The 24079-nt window shown below is 55.6% G+C and overlaps 2 protein-coding genes across 2 annotated transcripts in view; both read right to left on the bottom strand.

Moving 5' to 3' along the window:
• Window positions 1–24079, bottom strand: part of SLC35C1 (solute carrier family 35 member C1) — a 233191-nt gene that overhangs the window by 160064 nt on the left and 49048 nt on the right. The window lies entirely within an intron of this gene.
• LARGE2 (LARGE xylosyl- and glucuronyltransferase 2) lies at window positions 4227–24027 on the bottom strand. The gene is made up of 16 exons (XM_065754867.1): window positions 23982–24027; window positions 19652–19812; window positions 10020–10192; window positions 9483–9739; window positions 9288–9370; window positions 8887–9010; window positions 8483–8654; window positions 8235–8339; window positions 7907–8019; window positions 7671–7796; window positions 7327–7482; window positions 7055–7218; window positions 6532–6810; window positions 6092–6238; window positions 5752–5947; window positions 4227–5680 (listed from the first exon to the last, which is right to left on the bottom strand). Exons 3-16 carry the CDS (start codon window positions 10117–10119, stop codon window positions 5483–5485), a joined length of 2220 nt encoding a protein of 739 aa, XP_065610939.1. The 5' UTR covers window positions 10120–10192; window positions 19652–19812; window positions 23982–24027; the 3' UTR covers window positions 4227–5482.

Here is a 24079-nt window from a genome sequence, read left to right as displayed (position 1 = left end):
AATTAGTAGGGAGTCATGAATTAGTAGGATGAACCAATAGTTTGCATGAGCAGAACAGGGATTTTGTTCTTTGAATGCACACATTTCTGTCAGTGGGGACATGAGTTAAAAGCCACCTGCCTAGAAATTAAAGAAGTGATAATTTTATGGGCAGAGGGTTGGTTGTTTCGATGGTGGGAAAGATGACCTGGTATTTTATCCTTCCCCACTGGCCAGGCTTGAGAGAGCTAATCTGTATTCCAGCTGTCGAGGTGTGTAGACCCTAATTGTGGCCTCCTTGGCTTCACAATCATCTTCTTCCCTGTGGCAATGCTGAAGCAGCCCCAAAAAGCAATACGGTCAGCATTTGGGAGGACCCAGAGTGAAGTCTCCCTCTTGCCATGCTGCAGCAGCCCACAGTACAGGGATTAAACTCTTGACATCTCCTTGTCATGCGGATGCAGTGGAAAATACCTGTGATTCCACAGGGCACATTTCTCTTTCCTTTTGTTTCCCGGCTGGGTGGGGCCCATGCCCTCTTTGCTTCTGAAGCACTGGTGATGAATATATGTTTTTTAATGAAACACGTTTTTCAGAAGATCACATTCAGATGTCAAGCCAAAATCACTCTTTCACCAGGGGCTTCCCTCTGCCAGCTGCTCAGATAACCACTCAGTTCTGATACACACTTCCTGGCAGACCGTGCCCCTTTGGGCAGACTTTGTCGTGTCTTTTCAGAACTGTTCTGACCTTTCTTCACCTCCATTTTGTCCTCCTTTGGGATTCTGAAGATCCAGGGCAGCCTTGCTCAGTTACCACAGAGTTTTCTGACAGACACAGTTGTAGAAGCTCTGCTGAAGTGTCAGGAACCCGGAGAAAAATGCCACCATTGTGTCGTGCAGCTCATTCATTTGGCACTGAGGCTTCCCTGGCCAACAAACTACCTCAGCAAAGGCCATTCCCAAGCACCGTGTGGATTCTGTAGCTTCTGTCATTCAGAAGGCAAACTGTCTCCAAAGAAGCCTTGCAAGCAGCCAGCTAGGTGCCGGCCTCTGAACGCGTGCGAGCGAGCCTTACAGCAGCGTTATCAAATGTTTGCTTTCAGTGATCAGACCTGGGCCAGGGAATGCCCTGAAAATCAGGAGGGATCAGGAAAACACAAGAGCTGCAGCCGTCTTGTCTCCAGGTTATTGCCGTCTTACTCAGATCCTTCTTTGAGCCTCAGTCTTGTTTGTAACACCTACAGAATGGAATGTAATACTTGAAAATATGACTCTCATTATCCTTTACCTTTAGCTCCCATTTTCCAATGTTTATCTTTCATCTGGGACAAGAACTTTCTGCATCGTTGTGTCTTGTATAGGCTGAGCACATAGTTGAAACTTGCCAATAAAGAGAATTATTTATACCATGCGCTGGTAAGCTTGGTAATTATAGAGCCATGAAAAGACCAACCTCTGCTGGCTGTTAAGACGTGGGCTTGTTTCAGAAGACCAAGACCTTACCTGTGTGAGGGTCTGCTCGTGTCCCAGCAGCGTGATTCAGGAGGAGCAAGCAGAGAGCAGCCCGGCTCAGCTGTCCTGGAGCTCACCGCACCAGGGCAGAGTCTCTGGGGCCTCTCCTCACTCTGTGCCAGTGGTGGGTGCCACAGGGACCACAGAATGGGTCTGCAGACAGAGGGAAGGACGAGAGGAGGCAGGAGGAGCTGAGAGGAAGGGAACACGGGGTAAGGAAGAGCAGGGAGATGTGTGAGAAGCAGGGAAGGTGAGGGCAGGAAAGATCCCAGAGTGAAGGAGGAAGGACAGGTGTCCCTGCAGCTACAGGGTTCGTGAGTTCAGTGGAAGGACTGGAACAAAAGGGCTCTTGGTCTTACCGTGGGTTAATCTGTACTTGAAAAAGTGCAGTGGGAGAAGTGTTTCTAGGCTGCAGATGGAGAAGGAAACAGACACCGCACCTCTTCAGCTCTACTTCTGCTGCCATTCTGTGCCCAAACCTCTGTGTTTCCTGAGGAACTGGTTTCTGTGCATTGCCCCGCGGAGGGGCAGTCCAGCAGTGTGGTGAGACAGAGGCACGTGCCAGCTGCAAGGTAACTGCAGAGGCTGAGCCCCGAGAGCTGCTGGCAGGCAGGTGGCAGGAGAGCAACAGGCTCTGGTGCTGTTCTTCACCCTCTTACACCCAAGCACTCGTTAAACACCTTAGAAATTCAGCCCAACCCACACATAAGGAGAAGGAAGGACTGAAGGACCTCTTTACTCAGTGACAGGAGCTCCTGGGCAGCTCAGAAGCTTGGGAAGCTTCTGAGAGAGAGGCGGCAGGGAAAGGCGACAGCAGGGAGCAGAGTGAGCTATTGGGCTGTGGCGATTTGCATCTTGTGTCTTGATCCTGAACTTCCACCAGGAGGCACAGAACCCAACCCTTGTGTCAGCTGCCTTCTCCCTTCTGTCACTGGGATACAAACGGTGTTGCACAAGGTTTGGGAGAGCCGGGAGGAAGAGGCTGTGCCACCATGAGCACGCCCAGAGGGAGAAAGGGGAGCATTTACTTACAAGAAGGGAAGGATGCCACCATGCCTCGCTTTCCCTGCTGTGCAGCAGCTGATGGCCACGCCAAGCACTGCTTCTCTAAGGCTGCAGGTGCTGGCAGCAGGCAGTGCTGAATAGGTGCGGTAGCAGCAGCAGGCTGCGTGTATCTGCTTGTTCTAGGCTGACGTGCAACTTCTAATGATAGTCTCATGCAGTTCTTTAATTACCACTGGTATCAAAGCAGTGGCTGCCTCCAGAGCTGGGAGCAGTGCCTCACCCATCAGCCCTCCTTCCATCAGGCACGCTGCCCAAATCACAGCAGCGAGGGCTTCCCTCTGAGGGCTCTGCTCCACAGCCCCAGGCTCAGCCCCTGGACCACGAGCTGCCAGGCCTCAGGGCTCGGTCCCAGGTGCAGAGCCCTGCTGGGCTGTCCCAGCTCTGCTCTGTGTCCCTCCAGTCACTGCTTCCACCACATTCACCCGGGCTGGGAGTGGCCCCCAGGAGTCTCCCATCACAGCACAGGTTTGTGAGAGCATCCACACTGGAGCTGGATGGCAGTTTTTAAATCTCTCTTATTTTGTTTCAGCCTGACACCGATAGTGACCTTGCAGGCTCTTTGCTGCCTTCAGGTCCCTGCTGGTTTCAGTTTTGGTACAGATGTGTTTAGATTTTAGCAAATTAAACTGGGGGGGGGGGGGGGGGGGAGGAGGAGGGCGGGAGGGGCAGGGGTACAGAGCACCTGATCAATTTGTATTTATTTATTTTAACACTTTACTAAATAAAGCACAACAAACTCTCTCGTCTCCTCAGCTGTGTCTCCAGGAGGGGCCCTAGGCCCACCCCGGCCCCGCCTCACACCTCCTCCCAGGGCCCAGCTCCCACAGGGGCTGTACTGGGGGAGGACCACCCCAGCCCCTCCATGTAGGGTCCTGCTGGCCGCCCCACTCCAGCACAGAGCTGGGGGAGCTCAAACCCCACTGCACTAAGGGCTGGCTCTGTCAACCAAGGCCCTGGAACCCCTGCTACAGGCAGAGCTCAGTGCAGTCCCTCAGGGCCCACAACAGAGCCAACCACAGAGCCAGCACAGAAATCCCCAGCTGCTCCTAACCACGGCTCCCAGCAGAGAGCAGGCCGAGCAGGACAGGTAAGGTGCTGCCTGGATCTGAACCTGTCTTACTGCTCAGCCTAGTGATAACAGCAAGCTCTGGCAGTACAAAACAAATGCCGTTTGCTGGGGACCAGCTTGGTTCAGCTGTGCCTTTTGCTGCACTGCAATGAGCCTTCCAGCTGGTTCCCAAACAAAGCCAACAACCCACTCCCAGCCTGCTGCCTCCCCCCGCAGAGCTCAGGACTCCAGGCTGTGCTCCTGCCAGCCCCATGAAACCAGAGCCCTTCGTTTGGGTCCCACCACCAGTGCACAACTCAGCTGTGAGCACACAGCCACGCCACAAAGCCAGACAGCCCCACAATTTGGCTGCAGCACTACACAGGCTGCCAGCCCACAGCAGTGCCCACCACCAGCCCATGTCGGGGCTCACCCACTGTGCAGTGACACGGGGTTACCTCTACCAGCCTGCTCCCCAGTCCTGCGGTGCCAGCCCCAAAGGAACATGGCTCCCACCACACCAGGCACAGCTCTGGGCCGCATGGCTCCGCTCCCCTCCACGGTACATGTGCAGGTTCATTGCACAAAGCATTAATAATCATGCACTTGTAACAAGGATATGAAAAAGAATAAAAAAGCTTTAATTTAAAAATTAAATTAAAAAGAGAGAATAAGCAAGAGGCGCTTGTGCCCTTCCCAGACAATGCGATTTGTATGGCTCCTCCTGGCCGCTCCCACGGACGGAAGTCTTCACTCCTGCACAGCTCTTGCAGAGCAGAATAATGCTAAGAAGAGAACAGTAGAGGTTGCAGCAGCCCCAGGCCTGGAGCTGCTCCAGTGCCAGCAGCAAAATCATCCAGGTGCAAGGAGGGCTTAAAAACAAAAACAAAAAAAAACCCCATGACACCCTAACCACTGAATTCTCATGAGAAGAGTATAAATAATTTAAATAGCATGAGGAAAGCAACGCATCCTCTGTGCTCCAGTGTGTGACAGCTGCAGAGCAGAGCCAGCTACGCTGCTTCCACTGCAGGGACCACGGTGCTCAGCTATGCCTCGCTTGGGGCAGTCCCATCCCTGATTGTTGGTGGCAGCCCTGGCACTGCCAGGAGTCGGGGAGGCACTGGGGGTCCCTGCCAGGAATTCTTGCACACAAGCACAGACCCCCTGTGAAGCTATGGCACCCACTGCAATGGCAGAAGGATTGTACCAAGCACCAGTCTGCTTTCACTCAGAGCTGGGCCATCCCAGGGGGACTCCACATCCACATGGATGGGGAGGAATACTTCACCCTGCTAACCAGCCAGCCTTGGTCCAGGCTTAAGCCAGGTAAGCACAGCTGCTGGTAATCTCCGGCCTCAGCTCCTAGGGCATTAGGAAGCCTCTTCTGAAGCCTTGTCCCACAAAGGATGTGAGAGGATGGTCCGCATCTCCATCTTCCACTCACCAAGGCCCCCAGGAGTGTGCAGAGGATTGCAAACTGGGTCTGCAGAAAGGAGCAGAGCGGGGGGGGGGGGGGAAAGTGCAGCTCTGGGGCCTCTTGAGGACAGGCCCCAAGCTGAGGTGAGCTAACAAAGGGCGTGAATCAACATCTGCTAGAATGAAGGGCAGGAGGACCAGTCCCCCAGCACAGTGGAAGCTCCCCTATAACACAGGAATGCTGCTGCTCTGGACAGACCCTGGGCCATGCTGCAGCAGCTCGACCAGCAGACACTGCCTGATCCCAACAGCTGGCATCTTCCCTCTTATCTACAGACATCCCATTGTGAGTCAGATCCATTGGGCAAGGCTATGAGGTGAGCTGGGGGCAGGAGGAGGCCCTGCGCCCTCCCTTTTCCACCTGCTACCAGCACCCTGCACCCACTGTGCCCAGGTGTCATAGGTTCCTCTCGGCAGTGAGGTATTTGAGTGCAGCAGCCCCGTATCGCCGTGACAGGTCCTGGTGGAATTCTTCCCGCAGCGTTTGTAGGCAGCCCCGGTACCCCGCGCTCAGACGAAACTTGGAGATGTCAAAGCTGGGAGCGTGGGGCATGTGGATCATGAAGGCGTTGGGCAGTACCAGCAGCTCATACTCCTGGGGACAGAGTTGCAGCTGTCACTGTCAGCACGGTACCAACCCCTCAGTGCCCAGCAGCCGGCACCCACCTGCGCATCCAGCTCCATGATGTGGGACACCTTGTTCCAGCCGAAGCCCACGAAGCGCTGATCGTACTTGGGGCAGTCTCGCCTCACTACAACGTAAGGCTCGAAGTCCGGCTGCCACGCCACGCGGTACGGTACAGTGGCTGTTCGCCACTTGGCATAGTCAGTTGGGGCGTGGCCTTTGGGCCACACGTGGTACCTGTGAGGAGAGATGGAAGTGACACGCCAGGAAAAGCGTCAGTTCCCCGAGACGAGATCCTCTGAGCTGGCAGCACCACAGCCCCAAGGCACAAGGGTACCAGACTGGCTTCTGCTGGGTGTGGCAGGGAGCTCCAGGACCTACCTGAAGGTGTAGAGGGAGCCCATGTCCAGCATGGAAAGCAGTTCTGCTTTGGATTTGGGGAAGGTCAGGCGGTAGTGCAGGGTCTCAAACGCCGGCACAATGAGAGCTGCCTTCCTGTGAGGCAACTCCAACTGCTGGATGGAGTTCCTACAGTGGTAGAAAGGGTGTGAGGCCTCTGTGGCCGTGAGCTGTGACAACAGCCCCATTCCTCATTCCCCTTCATCAGCCCCACCAGCCTTCCCACAGTTCCACAAGGGGATTTATGCATTTAGACACCATGCAGTGCTGCCATACAGGAGCTTATGAGGCCTCACAGCCACTTCCCCTTCCTGATCCACTGCAGTCTGATAAAAGCAAGGCTACAATCACATGGTTGAGCAGAAAACCCATCTCCACACGTGAAGAACGGCTGTCTGGGGCACCTCCTGCCAACTGCTTACCTGAGGTAATCGTAGAGGCCGTACATCGGCAGGAAGTCAATGTCAGTCAGAAAGACGTACGGCGTCTGCGTGTTGGCCAAGGCCACGTTGCGCAGGAGGTTGACGGGGTAGAACTGCCCCTCCTTGTAGACGATGTGGTAGGCGACATTGCGGCGGGCACTGAGCACCTCCGAGGCCTGGGCGTAGCGCAGGAACTGCTGGGCCTCCGCGTCCGACATGTACAGCGCCAGGCTGATGGGGCCGGCCCAGTGCTTGCAGATGGCCTCCAACATCTGCAGTCTGCACAGCAGAGAGCACGGCCCAGTCAGACGCAGAACTAAGGGCTGCCAGAAAGCTTCGTGCCATCCAAGCCCAGTTCAGGAGAGAGCGGAGGGAATTAGTGCTCCCAACACAGGCTGCTCTCTGCTCCTTGCTGCAGTGCTCTGGTGCGAGGGTGAGCAGCCACCCGTGTAGCTCCCGAGTTGTAAAGTCACTGATGAGGCAATGAAGTGGGAACCCAAGCACCCATAAACCCCGCCAGTACCTGTCCATGGAGAGCTGGGCCACGAGGGTGACATCGGTGGGGTTGGGAAGGGCCAGGAACTCGTACTGCAGGAAGAACAGGTGGACACGGTGCTGCGTGAGGTGCTGCCGGCGGAAATCGTAGCAGGGATCGTCCTCGTCCAGCTCCTCTAGTGCCTGCTGCAGCTGCAACACCACAAAGGTGAGGTACAGGGGGAGACAGAGGGGGGGCACAGGGAGCTGCTGGGGTCTCTGCCTGTCCTGGGCCGGGGGCAGAGCTGCAGTCAGCCTCACCTGGTTACTGGGTGGGCTGGGGAGACTGGCACAGCCAAACAGCTCCCTGCGCAGCAGGTTGCCATCGTACTCCAGGAAGGTCAGGTAGAGGTTACGGAAGAACTCCACATGCTTGTTCTTCACCCGCAGCTTCTTCGGCGAGTTCCAGTGGATTACCTGGGGGCAGAGGTATGCCATGCTGTGGAGGGGAAGTCAGCAGCTCCCCAGACACCACTGCTGACTGCCCCAGACCTCCCGATCCTGCATCCCATCTTCTACAGGACAGAAACATCTAGCAGGAAGAACGCAGAGCTCCTCATAGGTGAACCTGTGATTCCACCTCAAAGGCCACAAAACCAACCCACCTTGAGATCTGAGACCTCAGTGTAGCACTGCTCTGAGCGGGTATGATCGGACAGCTGCACATTCCAGAAGCACGGGAGCCGGTACACCAGGGCTGGGTTCTGCTTGATCACTGCATTAAAGATGTCCTAGGAGAGAGAACAGCGAGTGCAGAGGAGGATAAAAGGGGACAGTATGACCCCCACATGACAGCAGTGCTATGGGAACGCAGCAGGGTTGGCCACCCTGAAGCCCTTACCTGATCAGCCAGCGAGGTGGAGAGCATGCTCATGAGCTCCCGCTCTGCTGTCAGCCGCCACATCTGCTCCCAGCCCAGGCGACGCAGGCGGTCCAGCAAGAGCAGGATCACCCCTGGGTGCCAGGAAAGAGGATGCTGGGTCAACGAGGGAGCACAGCAGCCTGTCTGCCTCCAGCCTCTGGGATGTGCCACTCCTGTGCACACAATCTCCAGGACACTGAGACGGCCATGTGGAGCTGCTACAGCCTTCCCAGCCTCCCCACACAAATGCTGCCCCAACTGGGTGCTCTGTCAGGGTGCAGGGCCCACCTCAGCAGCTCTCACCCACCTGTGTTGAAGCCACGTCCCAGTGCTGGCCATGGTTTGTGGTTCTTCCAGAGGTTGCCCAAATACCAGTCGCTTTGGTTTTCCACCAGCCCAATCACCTGCTTTTCTGAGGAAACAGAGGGACACACACATGGCCCACACCTCTGTAAGTCTGAAAGGTGCAAGCAAACCCTCTACATTCATGCTGTGGCTGATGGGGAGAACCATGGGACAGCAGGCCCTGCCAGAGCTTCAGCTCCCTGTCCTCACCAGAGAACTTTCCAAAGACAGCCCAGAGCTCAGCAATGTCAGTGGCGAAAGTGATGTCAGTGTCCAAGACGATGACCTTGGAGAGGTTGGAGGGCAGTGCCTTGGTGAGTGTCAGCTTCATCAGCCCATAGATGCCAGAGTAGTGCTTGTTGGGGATCCATGACACCTCCGGCTGCAAGGTGACATGGCTTCAGGGCTGGGAATGGCTGGGCCCTTCCCTGCCTGGGCAGAAGAGCCATATTCCCATACAGAGGAGGCCAGCAGAGGGGGCACAACAGGGTTGTGAAACCAGGAAAATGAATTAACAATCCCCCTCCCACTCTCTCTGCTGCACCCCTGGGACCCTCCAAGTGCCCAGCTGGGTCAGAAAGTGAGAATGATGCAGAGGGGGGGAGAGTGCCTGCCTTCAAATCATCGGCGTTGTAGAAGCTGACGTGGATGGAAGGCACCATCCAGGACTGGAAAAGCGTCTGGAGGATCTGGTGGGCCACTGAGTCCGTGATGAAGTGAAAGTGGAGGGGGTTTTTCCTGCCAAGGGCAATGCAGTGGCACTCAGCACCGCAGCAGGAGGAAGTGGACGTGGTCCCCATCTCTCCCACCGTGCCAGGAGACAGACATCATGCATGCAGAGAAAAATCACGCCTTCAGGGGTGGAATACAGCTACCCTCTGTCCCTTTAAGTCTCGTCAACGACACAGGAGGCAGAGAGAGGACTCAAGAGCCCCTCTCCTCCAACACTGCCTTCTCTATAGAGTATCTGGGAACCCCAAAAAGGCAGGCCTCTGACACAGCAGATCCCAGTTACCTGTGGAAGAGGATGGATTTCACCAGGGTGACCACATCCCGGCTGGCATTGTGTCCAGCGCACACAATTGCAACGTGCAGGAGCTGCCCAGAGACAAACATTGCTTTTTTGAGACTGGCTTCTTCCTGCAAAGAACGGTCAGATCCTCCCGAGCCCTGGCTCCCTCTGAGCAGCCCTGTTGGCCGTGCCACCCACCTCACACTTGTGCACCATCCGCTGCTTGGGGCAGGCCGTGCGGTTGTTCCTCTCACCTCCAATGGGGGGCCCATCCTCAGCAGAGGTCCCCCTCTGCGGGCTGCCGTCGCTGCCCTCTGCCTGCACCTGGCCGAGCTGCATGCGGAGCTGCTGGTTCTCCTCTTCCACCCGGCGCACCTGCGAGGCCAGGGCCTCCCGCTCCACGTCCCGACTCGGCTGCTCGCCCAGGCACGGCGGCAGCAGGAGAAAGCGGCCATCTGCAGGGACATGGGGTGAGACATGCGCGTGGCTAGGGGGCAGTGGTAAGGCAGAAGGGACCACGTGGGGATAGGACAGAGCCCCAACCTGATCGGAGAGATCTTAGGACACCCCAAGTGCCCTGAATCACAGTTCTGCTTCAGAAGTCACCAGAAAAACCCCTAGGGCTCTAAAGACCAGTGCACCCACAGCTATACAGCAACCCTCCCCTGGCCTTGGCCTCTCCAGCCCACTCTACACTAGGGACCCTCCCAGGAACTGAGAGAAAGACTCACTCACATTCAAGGCTGCCCACGAAGAGGTAGAGCCAGGAGAGGAGGACAGCGAGGGTGATGGTAGCGAGCAGCAGCTTCAGTTTGACACGCCAGGAGCACAACATGATGGGCTGGCAGGAGCAGGTACCAAGGATCAGGTGGGCAGTCCCAGTCTGGCTGGCCCCAGCATCCTAGAGTCTGCGAGGACAGGGAAGCAGAGAGCAGGGTCACCAACAGCTCTCAGCATCCCTGGTGTAAGTCCTGGACTGGTTCCCGCCGCCTGCCCTTGGGAGGGAGAGCAGATCCCTCCCCCACCATCTCTAGAATCCAAAGGGGCCGGGACTGCTCTTGAGGCACAGCCTGAAGGACGTGGCTGGGCTGGACAAGCTGTGCTGCTGGGGAGCACAGCCCACGCTGAGATTAGCGGGGAGCCCCAGCCCGGCCTGCTGGCTGCCTTCCCAGCCCCACTGCTGGCAGGGGCAGGGGGAACTCCAGTGGCATCCCTTGTCCCTTCCCAAGATCCCAGCGGGACAAACACCTCCGCTTTGCTCCCCACGCTGAGAACAGCTCTCTGCCCCAGCGAAGTTTGGTGTCACACCAGAAAGATCCCAAGCGGTTCAGTGAAACTTACTTCCCAGAGGGTCAGCTTCAAGGAACACACAGCCTGGGGGTGGCTGGAGGGAAGCAGAGGGGACCTGGGCACACTGCTCTGAGACACTGCATCACTGCACCACGCTGTCTGCTTTGTCCCCACATCCCAGCCCAATAGGGGAAGCACCCCTGTCCCCACACATGCAGTAGGCTCCTGCCCTCCAAACGCAAGCTGTCCTTTTTACATACGAAGCAAGTGGTGGAGAAATCCCGCATGTCACCTCCCAGGCCAAACGCAGGGACAGAAAGATGGCCTCAAAAAGCACTGCCCTGTGACATCCCCCAGGAGCCAAGTGTATGGGGCAGACAAAGGTTCCACAAAGCAAGAAACCACCGACCTCCCCCCAGCCCCTGCCTGGCCCAGCATCTGGAGGCGCCACAAAAGCCTCACTGCCTCTCCGATGAATGGGGTGGATTAGGGCCTCTTCCACTCCCCCCCTCCACACACCCCAGAGCCCATTGATGTGCAGATGCCAGAGGGCCTCTGGATGAGGCGGGCAGCCTGGGAGGACAACACCTGGGTGAGAGGACGGGGTACCAATGCCCACCCAGGCAGAAACTGCCCCCACAGGCAGGGCAGAGGGAGCTGAAGCACAAAGCAGGTGCAGGCCCCTTCCAACTGCACGATCCTGCAGCAGAACTTGAGTATCTCCTACGGCTCCACACACTGCCACCAGCTCATCACCTGCCCTGCAGGCCCAACTCCACCACCCTACCTGTGCACAAGGGGAAGCTCAAACTTTGCACTAGGCTCAGTGAACAAGAGGGGGGAGTGAGGAGAGCAAAGGGAGACCAGCAGGCATCGAGCTGCCTGAAAAGCCAACGGCTGGGAAAGTGATCTCTGTGCCAGCAAAGAAGGGACAGTCCCGCTGCTTCCACTCATCCCACAGCCTCTCTGCCCCACTCGCCTGCAGTGTTGGGGATCCTCCCAGTAAGGAACAGCACTCTCTGCATGTAAACACATGGCTGGGATGGCAGTTTCAGGGGACACAATGGGGCTAGGACAGCAGAAGGCCCAGGGCAGAGATGCTGGAGAGGCCCCAAAGACTCTACACCCTCCACAGCCCCTCCCTCCCCACCGGGCACTTCGCCTGCCCCACGCAGCAGTTCCCTTACCTGCCTTCCCCTTCTCCTGCCAGTGCCTCCTTGAGTGGCTCTCAGCCTGCAGCCGCGCTCCCTCCTGGCTCTGCCTTTCCCAATCCTCCCTTTACTCCTCCCTTTCAGATCTGACACTTCCCCCCCGCCACCCCAGCTCCTCCCGCTCTCAAACCCGATCTCCCCCCACCCGCGTGCCCAGCCTTGGCCCCCCTTTCGGAGGAGGAAAGAACAAACAAAACCAGATTAAATTCACTTGCTGCTCAAGAGCCCCCAGCGCTGGGGCACTGAACTGCCCTAAGTCAGCAAGGAGAAACCTGCCTACCCTGCAACTCCCTCCCTCCCCAGGCCCCACATAGCCCTCCTCAGCCAAGATAAGGGCAGCATTAGGGTTAGATACCCCCTGACCACCTGCCTCCTTTTCTCCCAGGGCAGGTGCAGGGTGCTTTGCCATCCCTGGGGGAGCTGGAAGACAGCTCTGAGCAGAGTGGCCCACACGGGAAGGAGGCACGAATGTTTGGTGTGGGCTGCTCAGCTGCCTCCCCTGTGACTCGGAGAGGGGAGATAGCACCTGCAGCCTAAGCACATGGACACAGTGCAGGTGCAGGAAGGAAACCCAGCTGCCCACCCATGGCCCAGGAGTAGGGTAGGCCTCCAGCTCCAGCAGCCTGGGAGCACGGTGCCCCACAGAAGAGACAGCAGCAGGAGGAATGGGAGGCAGGGCTGGGAATGCTAACTATGCAGAGATCGCCTCTACCTGCAGCTCCCCTGCTCCTGGCCCCAGGGCTGGGAAAGGCAGCTCCTGACCAGGGACAGAGTGGGCAGAGGAATTCGTGTCACCATGCAGGGAGCAGGCATGGTGGGGTGACAGCATGGAGGGATTAGGATGCAACTGCCTGCATATCAAAGGAGACGAAACACAAATTGTCCTCCACCCCATCACCTGCAGCAGCAGGCACAGGCCTGCCTTATGAAGATGGAGCAGGGCTGGGGGAGAGGGAGGGTCCCCACCCAGGCAGCACAGAAATCACCGCCCCAGGACATGCATTCACCTCCTGCTCAGGCGTGCTTGTCTTTGCAGAGCTCCCGGCAGAACAGGCAGTTAATAAATAGCACCTTAACAGCACTTTCCTGCACAGCTCACCCCAGGAAGAGAGAGGAAACCCCTGTGGGCCCCCGCTCCCCTGAGCCAGCAGCACCCACAGCAGGAGCCCTCCTTTTGTTCCCCAACAGAGCTCAGCCCCAGGGCCTGCCCACCCCGTGCAATCCATCACACAGGAAGTTTAGGGCTGGGGGGGGGGGGGGGGGGGGGGGGGGTGGCAAGCAGGAAGGCAATTACACAGCCTCTCCTCCCCCACACAGTGGGGAGAGCAAAGCACAAAGCAGCTCCCAGCTGAGGAACACACTGGGAAACAACCAAGCCATGGCACCATGTGAGCATATGCTGTGTGGAGGGCTCTGCCCGTGCTGTGGGCCATGCACTGGCCTCCATGCAGCACAAACACCCTCCTCACCCAGCTCTACCCACACCTGCAGACCCAGCACTTGTCCCCCAGTCTTCCTTGCTCTGACTCATTGCTCATGCCAGCCGAGCACTGCCGGCAGTAAGATGAGCAGTTCCCCAATAGCACGGTTCTCCATTTCCAACCCCAGCACAAGGATGCAGGGCAAAGTGCTGGCCACAGCAGGTTGCCCTCCTCCCTCCCCAATGTGTCTCAGGAGCAGGGCAGTTCCAGCACAGATGGGGACACATAGGACAAGGGGGCTCCAGGTCCCCAAGGCCAGTCTGCTGCTGCAAGAGGGAACATGTGGACTACCCATCCTGCAGTGACACAAAGGCCACAGCTGGGTGATAGGCCAGCTGTGTTAATGGGGCACCAGGAGACAAAGGCTGCCAACCTACAGCCAGGCCTGGGCAGAGACCTCAGCCACCACAACCAGGAAGGCCAGAGAGGAAAGTCACATGTGCCCACCGGACCTCTAAGGGGACAGCAGCAGCCTCAGCCCACCACACCCCCAGGCTGCCCACAGCCCCAGGGTGCTCTTGTTCTGGCTCAGCATAGCTGGCCTTTGCTCTCCCTGGCTCCCTGCTCCCTGTCAGGTGAGGAGTTAATGTTTAGGGAGTGCTGGCATAGGTCACATGAAAGCCCAGTGCTCACCTCCCCCCAGCACAAGCAAAGCAGCTGTGCAGTCCCAGCAAAAGGAAGGAAAAAAGGCACCACTCGCTTAGACGTAACAGGGGACAGTTTCTTTTGCTCCTCTGAGTAAAAGAGACAGGACAGGCGGTCTCCTCATTCAGCACCCAGAGATCATCTTCCTTCACATCCCCAAGATGCCTCCTCCACACGACGGGGGCTGCGCCAGCCAGCAGATACCACACAGGCAGCTCAGAGCAGAGCAGCTGCAGGAATGTACAGAGGCGGAAAGGAATTTGGCCAGGGAAGCAGGATTAAAACCCCATGCTCCGGATTACCACTGCACCCCTCCTCCCAGTCTTATGATAAGTGAAACTGAAGTGAGAATTTCACCTCTGTATCTCATTGGGAAGAGCAACCCGTGGCAAAGCAGCCACCGTGTTCCAGAGGCAGGATCAAGACACAGGGTGAGACACCAGAATATGGACTGTAAAACAAGAACATGCTGTTGTCATCCCTCCACAACCATCACGCCATGGAGAAAGAACTGCCTAGGATGAGCAGGTTCAGCTGTGCCTCATTCTTGTGTATTTTATTCCACAAAGGTCACAGAAAAAGCCACTCTCTTGTGAGAGAAGAGCACACCACTCAGAAAACAGGAGTTAGCAGCCCCCAGAGGGTGTAAGCTGAAGCTCCCAGCTTGGCCAAAGCAGGGAGTTTCATCAATAGACTATTTCCTTTTCTCTTCCAGAGCATGAGGAAATCAGCAAGTCCAGACTGAGCCTGACACAGGCACATGCCTCACTGCTTACCTCTCCGCATCTGAGGCCCAGGAACGCATCAGGGAACTGCTCCTGCTGGCAAGGACACTGATCATGAGGCCCTGCTAGACACAGCCTGCTCTAGCTGAGAAGACAGCCAGGTTCCTGCCCACAGCCGGGCACTGGGTTCTGCTACACATTGTGTGGGGCAAACACAGGGAGCCAAGAGTCACAGCAGAGCATGCAAGCAGTGTGCAGGAGGCTTAGGTTTGACATATATCCCACAATGCTCGCAAGCCACACAAGTACTTTTTACCACCATCCTCAGGCAAAGCATGACAGAACCACCCAGACCCAGCCCAGTCAGCAATGTGCTCTCACTCTGAGAGAGTCCTCCAAGTCCGTGGAAAGGCTGGAAGGGCCAGCTGGCAACAGCCTTCAGCTACACCTGGGTTGCACGCCTCTGCACATACTGCATGTGTCCCTCTGTGCAGCAAGGGGATCAGCAGAACACAGTGGCCTGGACCACATCATCACGTGCTCTCCTGGCCAACACAGCTAGGCACAGAAGAACCAATGGATGCTGTGCAGCAGCATAACTGGGGACAGAAGGATCCCGCATACCTCTTGAAAGAGGAGAGGAGCAGCATTTGGGCTGATCTCCAACTCCCATCCCTCCGCTGGGATCAGGTTTCTAATATCTGCATTTTGCTGATGACTGTGCTACAGCTAATGGCCAGCTCTGAATGCACAAAGGTTCACCGTGTCCCTGTCTCCGGACAATGAAATCTGCTCACTGGGCCACCTCCTGACTCCTCTGGCTCTCCTAACTGCTGCAGGCATGCAGCAGACAGCAGCAGCTCCTGGGGTAAGAGCTAAGAAGCAGCAGCAGGGTCAACAGTCAGGAGCTCCAGCTTCTAAGTTGGTCTGCAGCAAACCCTCTTCCAGCTGTGCCCATGGTGGAGCATGCAGCAGTCACCATGCCCCACACAGCAAAGACACGGGAATGTCACTGTGCATAGCAATGCATCAAGCTTCCAGCTAGCAGTGTGAGACCTACCCTCCTTCACCAAGGTAGAGACTGGCAGATGTCCCTCCCATGAAAAAAATCCCTCCTCCCCACCAAATCAGCTCTGAGCCAGGCCCCAGGTGCTTAGGGTGCCTCAGTGCCAGCAGAGCTGGATAAGTGCTTCCAGCTGAATAGTTATTGATTGAGAATTGCAGTTTCCAGACAGCACTGAGTTATTTGCTACTTCGTGGCAAGTTTTGGACAAGAACTAAATGCTTTGTTTTCCAAGCAAAAAGTCTCACTTTGTATTGCTTTGCTTGCAGTTGAGCTGTGTTACATTTAAAAGATAAAAAGGTCTCTTAAACTGGGTCGTGGTTTCTCTTGTTTTCCTCCAACTTCTCATTTTGGGCACTAAATGAAGCAATTAATTATTTGCTCAGCACTGTTCTCCAGACAAGCTGAGCACAAGTCAAAGGGTTGGAGGAGCTGTGCTTAAGCAGCAGCTCTAAGGGAGGTGCTGATGTTTTTGCACTGCAGGTTCCTCTCAGACTGAGCTCTCCCAAGACCAGCAAGCACTCATGGGGCTCTGTGCAAGGGATGGCCAAGAACAGCAAGGAGGCATCCACTTGTCTTAGCAGGCCACAGTTCAGAGCATGCAACCAAGAGGTCACATCACTGACTGGAAGATACATGCAAGGTATAGTTTCTCACATCAAGCTGCTCTCCAAGAGCTTGGTTAGCACACTAAGGTCCCTCACTGGGGCTGTTCTTCTGAACACCTCCTGCAGTGCCAAAATCCATTCCACCAGGCACTTGAAAGCATGTCAGAGGAAAGGAAGGGCAAACCCTTTGCATTTCTTGTTTGAAAAGGGGTGACACCTCAGAAGAGGCTGACATTCACAACAAAGCAAAGCTGCTCACAGATGTGGCTGACCTCTTCCACCAGGGAAGAGTCCAAACTGGGAGGCTATGGAGTCTCCTGCTATGGAGATGTTCAAGACCCACCTGGATGCCTCTCTATGCAACCTGTTCTGCTTTGGCAGGGGGGGTGGAATCAATGATCTCTAGAGGTTCCTTCCACTAGAATTTCTGTGATTCTGGGCTCCAGCAGCCACTCCCACATCTTCACCCAGAGATATTCCTGGCTATGATGCCCTCAGTCCCCAGTCAGGGCTGGAAGTAGAGCTTGCCACGTAAGAATGGAACAACTGCACTATAAATAGAAAATGAGAATGGCTCAGGGCAGGCACTGCCCTTGAGGGAGGCTGTTAAAAACCCAAGCAGCAATACTGCCATCCAGTCAGAGTGCCCTGGGCATTTTATAGCCCTGAAGTGAGTGATGCCTGAGCTACAAACACACACTGCAAATAAGCTCTGACCCTGCAGAAGAATTGCTGTTGGTTGGTCTAAAAGTCAGCAAACTTAGCAGCAAACAAAACCTACATGGGAGCATTCTGCAAACTGGACACCAGGGATCAACTGATAGGAGCAAAAAGATGAGAAGTGAATCCCAAGAAAGCAGTTCCTGAAGCCAAGGGGAGAAAAAGATACTCCTGATACCCTAACAACATGTTGACCCTCCCCAGTACTCCTCTCCATCTCATCCTGCTGTTCACTCTGTTCCCACCCCCAGGGTTTCCTCACACTGCTGAGCTAAGCCCTGAACTTCCACAGTTAAGGACAAAGGCTGGGAAGAAACCACATGCCTCGACTCAACCAAGCGGCAAGATGAGTGGCTCAGGACAAAAGCTCAAGTCTTCTGCAATCCACCAGAACCTCTTCAACACCCAGCCCACAGCAGGAGTGGGATAGACCTCAGCCCACCAGGTGACCATCAGGGTCAAATTTGGGAATAAGAGTGCAAGAATGACAACAGGGAACGTGGGGAGAGATGTACACACAGAGGGAAAGCAGCAGACACACTGATTCATCCAGCATACAAATACACACGTGCACACATGTACAGGGAAGCAGTTGTTTCCTCTGCCAGAAAGTGTTGTCAGTGGTTCCCCCCCCCACCTTTCCTCCCTATCAGTACAGGAAGACAGCACTCAAAAATAAATTAAGGAAAGGTTTCTGTGGTCAGCACTGAAACATCCTGGCAAAACTGCTTTGGTGGACAAACAGCAAGCAGGGAAATCACAGCTCCTGCTTCACTGCTCCCAGAACACCCAAAATAGCCAAGGCACAAGAAGTTAGGACAGCCCCCCCTACTTCCACTCTCTCCCTTCTTCCTCCCGTTCTCCAAACAGGAGGAGAGGTAGCAATCTTGAGGTTGGCCGAGTTTCCACTTTGGGGAAGAAACTCGATAACTGACTGGATAGGATGTGAGCACCCGTTGAGGAAAAGGATTAGTAACCTCCTAATCTGTACGTTTTGGAGCCTAAGCACTTTACTTTGCTCTCTAATTAAACCACAGAGTGCTGAGATTGCCAGGAGGGAAGAACAAGAAGGAAGGAGGAAAGGGAACAGAGGCTGTGGCTAAAACGCTGTTCCTTGTGGCTTACATGTGAGGGTGGGCTACGTGAGGGTCTTTCATGAGAACGTATTTCACTTCAAGGATTTGAATGCCAAGGCTGCTTCACATCCTGCTGCTTCCCATGAGCTACTGAGAGTAAAGGCAAGGGGTAAACCCTACTGAGAGTAAGGGCAAGGGGAAGAGGAAACCTGCACAGTGCCCTGCAGATGGCAAAGGCAGAAGTGAGGGCCAGTAAGGTGAGGAGGAACTGTACCTGAGGCAGACAAGCCTGGTCAGACCAGGACTTCCCTCTGAGTCCTTGCCTCCTGGGAAACCCTACAAGCGTCAAGCCATGTTTGTCTCTACTTCCCAGACCTGGCTGTGCAGAATTGCCATGTTCAGGCACTTCTGACTCCACACTGGGAGGGGCTGATGTCTTGCTGCCCTGGCACTCATACAGCAAACGCAGTTCTGTGATGGGTTCATTAGGAGCTACCTAGCAGAGAAATTTTCTTGGCACAGGTAAAGAGGGAAGCCTTTCTAACACAGCCCACAGCAAAGCAGTTTGAACACTTGTCTCCCTCAGGCTCTATCAAGGCCCATGTGCCTATGCTGTGAGAAGGCAGTAGGCCCAAGTCTTACTCCTCACTGGTGGCCCTTCAGCACATAACAGGGACAGCGTCAGTGGGAAAACCAGCCAGGCAGCAGGGTCCAAAGCACTCTGGGCTGCAGCTCACAACTGCTCCCAGCACTGGCAGCTGGTGGCATGGCTGGGAACAGGAAAGGTCTCACCTCCTGAAATGCTCTGCCTCCCGCTCTGCCCCACCAGACAAGGGAGAACAGGGGCAGCCTGTCAATCCCACGTCCCTCTCTTCCCTCACTCCTATTCTTTGGAATTCCTCTCTTCTGTGTGCTTTGTTTCAGTACTCAATGAACAGGAAGAAAAGGGAAGGAGCCTTGACAAATCCGATCAAGGCGCAGACATGCTGAGGCCCCCTCCTGCAGGCATGCCAAGCCCTGCACTAATGAGGGATGGAGGATAGGCAGTGACTGTGAACAGTGGCCCCACAGAAACACTTGGGGTAGGGGCTTAGGGAAAATAAACTACTAGAGCAAAATATTAGCACAAGCTCTCTGCCAACAGAAGAAGGTCTTCCCATTTCTTGAGGCTCAGATTGCTCCTCAGCCCCAGTCCCTTGACTGCCCACTACATAAGAAACAAGCAATAGACCACTCCAGTGTTTGGTGAGATGCATTCAAGGGAAGTTAAAACTGATATAACAAGAGAGATGGGAGCACACTTCATTCTACATATTCATGCAGTAATCTGGTCTTTCCCTCCAGAGAGCTTGCCTACAGGGGCTTACAAAGTGCCAGCACCACCTCTAGGACCTCCCCACCCATCTCCAACACCCACACATTCTAACAGGGAAGAAGTCTGTAGCACCATGCAACTAATCCCAGTTTACCAATCTGAGCACAGAAGCACTGAGACAGGAGGAAAGTAAGCACATGTAACCCATCTACTCAGCAAGCAAGACTACCAACCTTTGGAAGCTGCCAACGTTGCAGGGGTACCTGGGAACAGCTGAAGAAGCTGGCAGGGCACGGTGGCAGCTGTGAGAACCACCCTCTAAGCAGGAATTCCCATCTTGGGGTGCACAGAGCACATCACAGCTGAGCTTGAAAGTTTTGCAGCTTGCTGCCACCTGAAAAACAAAAATCACGTGAAGAGTTGCTGGATAGAAGAGCTATGGCAACAGGCCCCTGCACAGCCAGGAGCATTATAAACCAGCAGCAGCACCATCCCACACTTCCACTCTGCCCCTTTTCCCCAGCTTGCTACCCAGCAGAGTTCAGTGCTGCTCAAGGCTACCCAACTAGCCCATGGGAAATGATCCATGTGCTGCATGTTCCCAGCCCCACAGCACTCCTGCTACCTGTAGCACATGGCCCCACCCACACAAGGGCCATCCCCAGGAGCACTGGCAGAGCCACCACATCCCGTCACAGCACGTGCAAGTCCTCACACCAACCCTTTAGCACGAGCTGGAAGAGGAACACATGTACCCTGGTTACCTCTAAAACAAGGGCAGCAGCAGCAGCAAGTGTTGAGCTTGTAAGGCACTGGGGAGATTAACTATCACGTTCGGTAACCAGAACACAGAAACATACCCTGGGCAGTATGGGGGGAGAGGGAGGGGAGGATCAGGAGTTGGTTCAGACAGGTGCACAGACCACAGAGAGAAAATAAAGGCAGAGAGGGGGGACAGAGTCAGCCACTTAAACTGTGGGGAGCAGAGCAGCCCACATGCACCTCTCTACCCCTTCCCTCTGGCTCCCATGGTTTGGGCACATGTACCCTGTACTTGCCAGTATGGATGGACAAGCATCTTCAAGCCATGATAAAACCTAACCAATGCATCTTCCTGATCCATCTCACACGCTTTCTGCTTCACAAAGCAGATAAATGAGTGTGCAGTGCACATTTCTCACTGCACCCCTCTAATCTCAGCAAGATCCTGTACCACAGCACCACAGGGAACAAGAGATGACACCAGCCTGAACAAGGGCTGGTAGCAATGCTCAGAACAGCCTCTACCTAAGTTGTAAAACCCAACAACTACAGTGAAGAAACACAGTACCAGTGCACAGCAAAATCCTCCTGCAGCAACAAAGCCTCATGCTACCTCTGCTCTGCAAGTCTCGCACAGTATCAGCAACTAAGAGCCAAGCCTTAGGCACCCACCTGGAAGAAGCAGCAGAAGCTGCTGGGAACAAAGCCGTGCAGTTCCAACGCTGCAAGCCAGGCAACCAAAGGCACCTTCAGCAGAAGTGAGCAAGCAGGGAGAGCTGGGCACGTGTCTGCCAAACAAGCTAGATACTCCCAGCCCCACCACGAGGAGCAAACTCCCTGCACGGGTGTGGCAATGCCAGATGCATGAGGTGGAGCCCACAGTGGCCACTGCTTAGCCAGGAACAGCCATATAGCAGCACTACTGCCTGAAGTTCCTGGGGCCAGACAAGATTCCCCCTCAAACATCCCATTAACCCAGGCCACCAGAGAACTGTATGTCCTGAAGTTTCTTTTTTTTCCAGCTGCATCACATGGTTATTAAAAGATACTGCCTTTTGCTCTCAGCCTTTAGCACAGGCTGATTTGGGATACAATGGGAGAGAATGCACATTGCTGATGAATCAGAGCAGGGAGTTATCCAAGCAGCAGCCCAGGGCTTTAAATGGCTTTCTGCAAGAGGCATCTGGAGGCAGCCATGATCTCACAGCAAGGCTGTGCACATTGCCAGGCATGTTGCTCCTCCTGGGAAGCCAAGAAGAGGTGCCAAGTCTCAGCTAAGCTGGGAAGGGCAGCAGCACCATGACAGGGAACAGCAAGAAAATGCCTCCAAGTCAGAAGGCTCACCCCCCCCCCTCCCATTTCCACTTGGCTGACCTGGGTTTTCCTTTTCCAATTGGACTATCATTAACACAGGGACCACACCCCCACCATCCCTGCTGGCCACTGCCCTTCAGTCCCCAGAAAGCTATAAGGGAGCAGGGCACAAGCAGCCACCCCTAGCAATGCCACCCCCAGAGCCTGTGCAGTTCCCTGCACACCTCCTCATTTGGGCAAGGATTTGAGGCTCTCCTGAAAGGTGCCCCCTCTGAGATGCTGTGAGTGCATCAGGGCTTCCATTCTAGGCAGGGCTCATGTGTCAGGGACTAAAATAATCTCTGGAAATGAATCCCCACAGGACATTTGGAGCCAGTCACAACTTATCCCCAGCTATCCCAGAAGGCTAATGAGCTCACGCAAAAGCAAATCAAATAGACATCACAGAGTGAAAGCTGAGTGGGGCCAGAAGGGTATGCAGGGGAGACTGGGCCAGAAGGGCCACCCCAAACCAGGGTGAGAAGGATACACACCCCAAACCTCATGCTTCCAGGCTCCATCACTCCTGGTAGGAACACAGCAGGAAAACACAGCTGGGAAGAACACCCACTCGTGCAAGTTACTGACCTCCCAAGGCACAACCACGCATCAATATGTTAAATCTATTCTGCCTTACCCCGTGTCCCAGCTCCAGTGCTGGGGAGTGTAGTCTCAGCCTCACAGCAATACTCTGCCTGGGGTCAGCTGCCCCAGAAGTGGTGCAGCCTGGCAGCTCTGAGCCAAGAGCAAGCTGCTGGCAGTCAAGCAAGCTGGACTTCAGCATGGCCCCCACTGATGAGCTGGCAGAGCATGTTTTTTAGGCTTGCTTCTTTTCTTGCCATTACTGCTGAGCCTGCATCCCTTGTCATCGGAGCATAGGAACCATTTGGCCACAGTCAGGGGATTTCCAGTAAGCACCAACCTCTATCACCCCAACCAACGGTAAGTGCAAGGATCTCAACAGTAACTGCTGAGAGATCCTTCCTGGTAATCAGGCAGAGACAGACCCTTAACCCATCCTTTCACCTTCTGCCCTCACAATGAATGTTATAAGCCAAGACAGTTTAAATCATTTTCAATCATGTGGGCTCTCAGAAGCTTTAGGAGCAGCCCTTCCTGCAGTGAGTGCTCCTTTGCAGTTTATTTACCATAAAAAGGCACTGCGATGGTACTCCAACCATCCTCCAAACTCCTTCACTGCAGGAGGGAGACAGAAAGGCAGACACGACTGGCAAGGGTGGGGCAGGGAATGAAGCGCCTGCCAAAGAGCTTCTTACTCAGGACAGAGCTACGCTATCTGGTGCCGCTGTTGAAAGTGGCTCAAGGACATTGTGCATCAGGCTTCACCTCTGGCTGTGGACAAGGTGTCTCCAGCAGACTCTTCAGCAGCTGGCTCTCAAGTTGCTGTCTGGAAGAGCCAAAGCGTCTCCTTGAAGGAGAGCAGCCCCAGCAGTCTGCACTAGATATGCCCCTAGAGTCATCAGGGCACGCAGTGACTGTAGGCGAGCTGTCCCCTGACCTGTCACAAGCTCTGGGTGCTTCTTCACCCCACCCTGACACTCAGGCCAACAGTTCTGCTGCTGCATTTCAGAGCAGCCCCAGGTAGTGCTGCACGTGTGCAGAAAGTTGGGTCTAATCCATGCAATTCCAACTGAAGCGGTTTGCTTAGCGCCGGGCTGCTTGCCAGCAGTATCTCGTGCCCTTTTTGAACTCAGCCTGCTGGAAAACAAACCCTCAGGGGGAAGGGGAAAGAGGCAGAGAGATCAGAGAGGGCAAAGCGCCCGCCCGTGCAACGGCAACGCTCGCCGGGGAGGCTGCGGGCACACACTGCATCCATTGTGCAGAGGTAACCGGACAGGAGGAAGGAGGGGCAAACCCCGCAGGGCTCTGTTTGCTTTGGGGAGGCTGCAAGAGGCCACGAAACGCGCTCCTTACCCACACCGCAGATCCCATGAAGCGAGAAGCGTGAGCTGTGCCCAGCTCAGTGGGTCGCACAGCCTGGGCCGGGCAGGCTCAGCACGGGACCAAAGAGCACATGCCAGGTAGGGAAGGCATACGGCAGGGAACTGAACAGCTTCCGTCCCCTACGCTGCAACAGGCTGCAGCCGGACGCATCCCACACCTAAACAACGGGGCTGGCACTTAGCACAGCAAAGCCCACAGCGTCGTGACCACCGCGACGAACATCCCTCACAGCCGCACCGCCGAGGGCAGGTATTAAAAGGGGAACACGAGGCCGGCAGCCCCGGGCACCGCAGTTCCCACCCTCAGAAGCACGGGCTGCCGCTGCCGTCCCCAGGCGCCAAAAGGCGGGCGAGCTCCCGAAGCACGGACCCCAAAGGTGAACCGCCTTCCCGAGCCCGGCTGCGACCGGGACGCGTGCACAGGAGCCCCCCAACAGTCCGGACCGCCGCACCCCGTGCCCCCAGCCCCGGCTGCCCGCCGCACCTGCCGCGCCGTGCCGCCGCCGCCGTGCCTTTAAACCCCCGCCCCGCCGCCCGTCGGCCTCGCAGAGCGGGGCGGGCCGCGCGTGCGCGGTGCGGCGG

The sequence above is a fragment of the Cyrtonyx montezumae genome, unplaced genomic scaffold, assembly GCF_038088225.1.
Source record: "Cyrtonyx montezumae isolate F1298 unplaced genomic scaffold, pur_monq_1.0 scaffold_10, whole genome shotgun sequence".
Lineage (NCBI taxonomy): Eukaryota > Metazoa > Chordata > Aves > Galliformes > Odontophoridae > Cyrtonyx > Cyrtonyx montezumae.
Note: the sequence above shows the minus strand (reverse complement) of the source record. Positions and strands in the feature narration are given on the sequence as shown.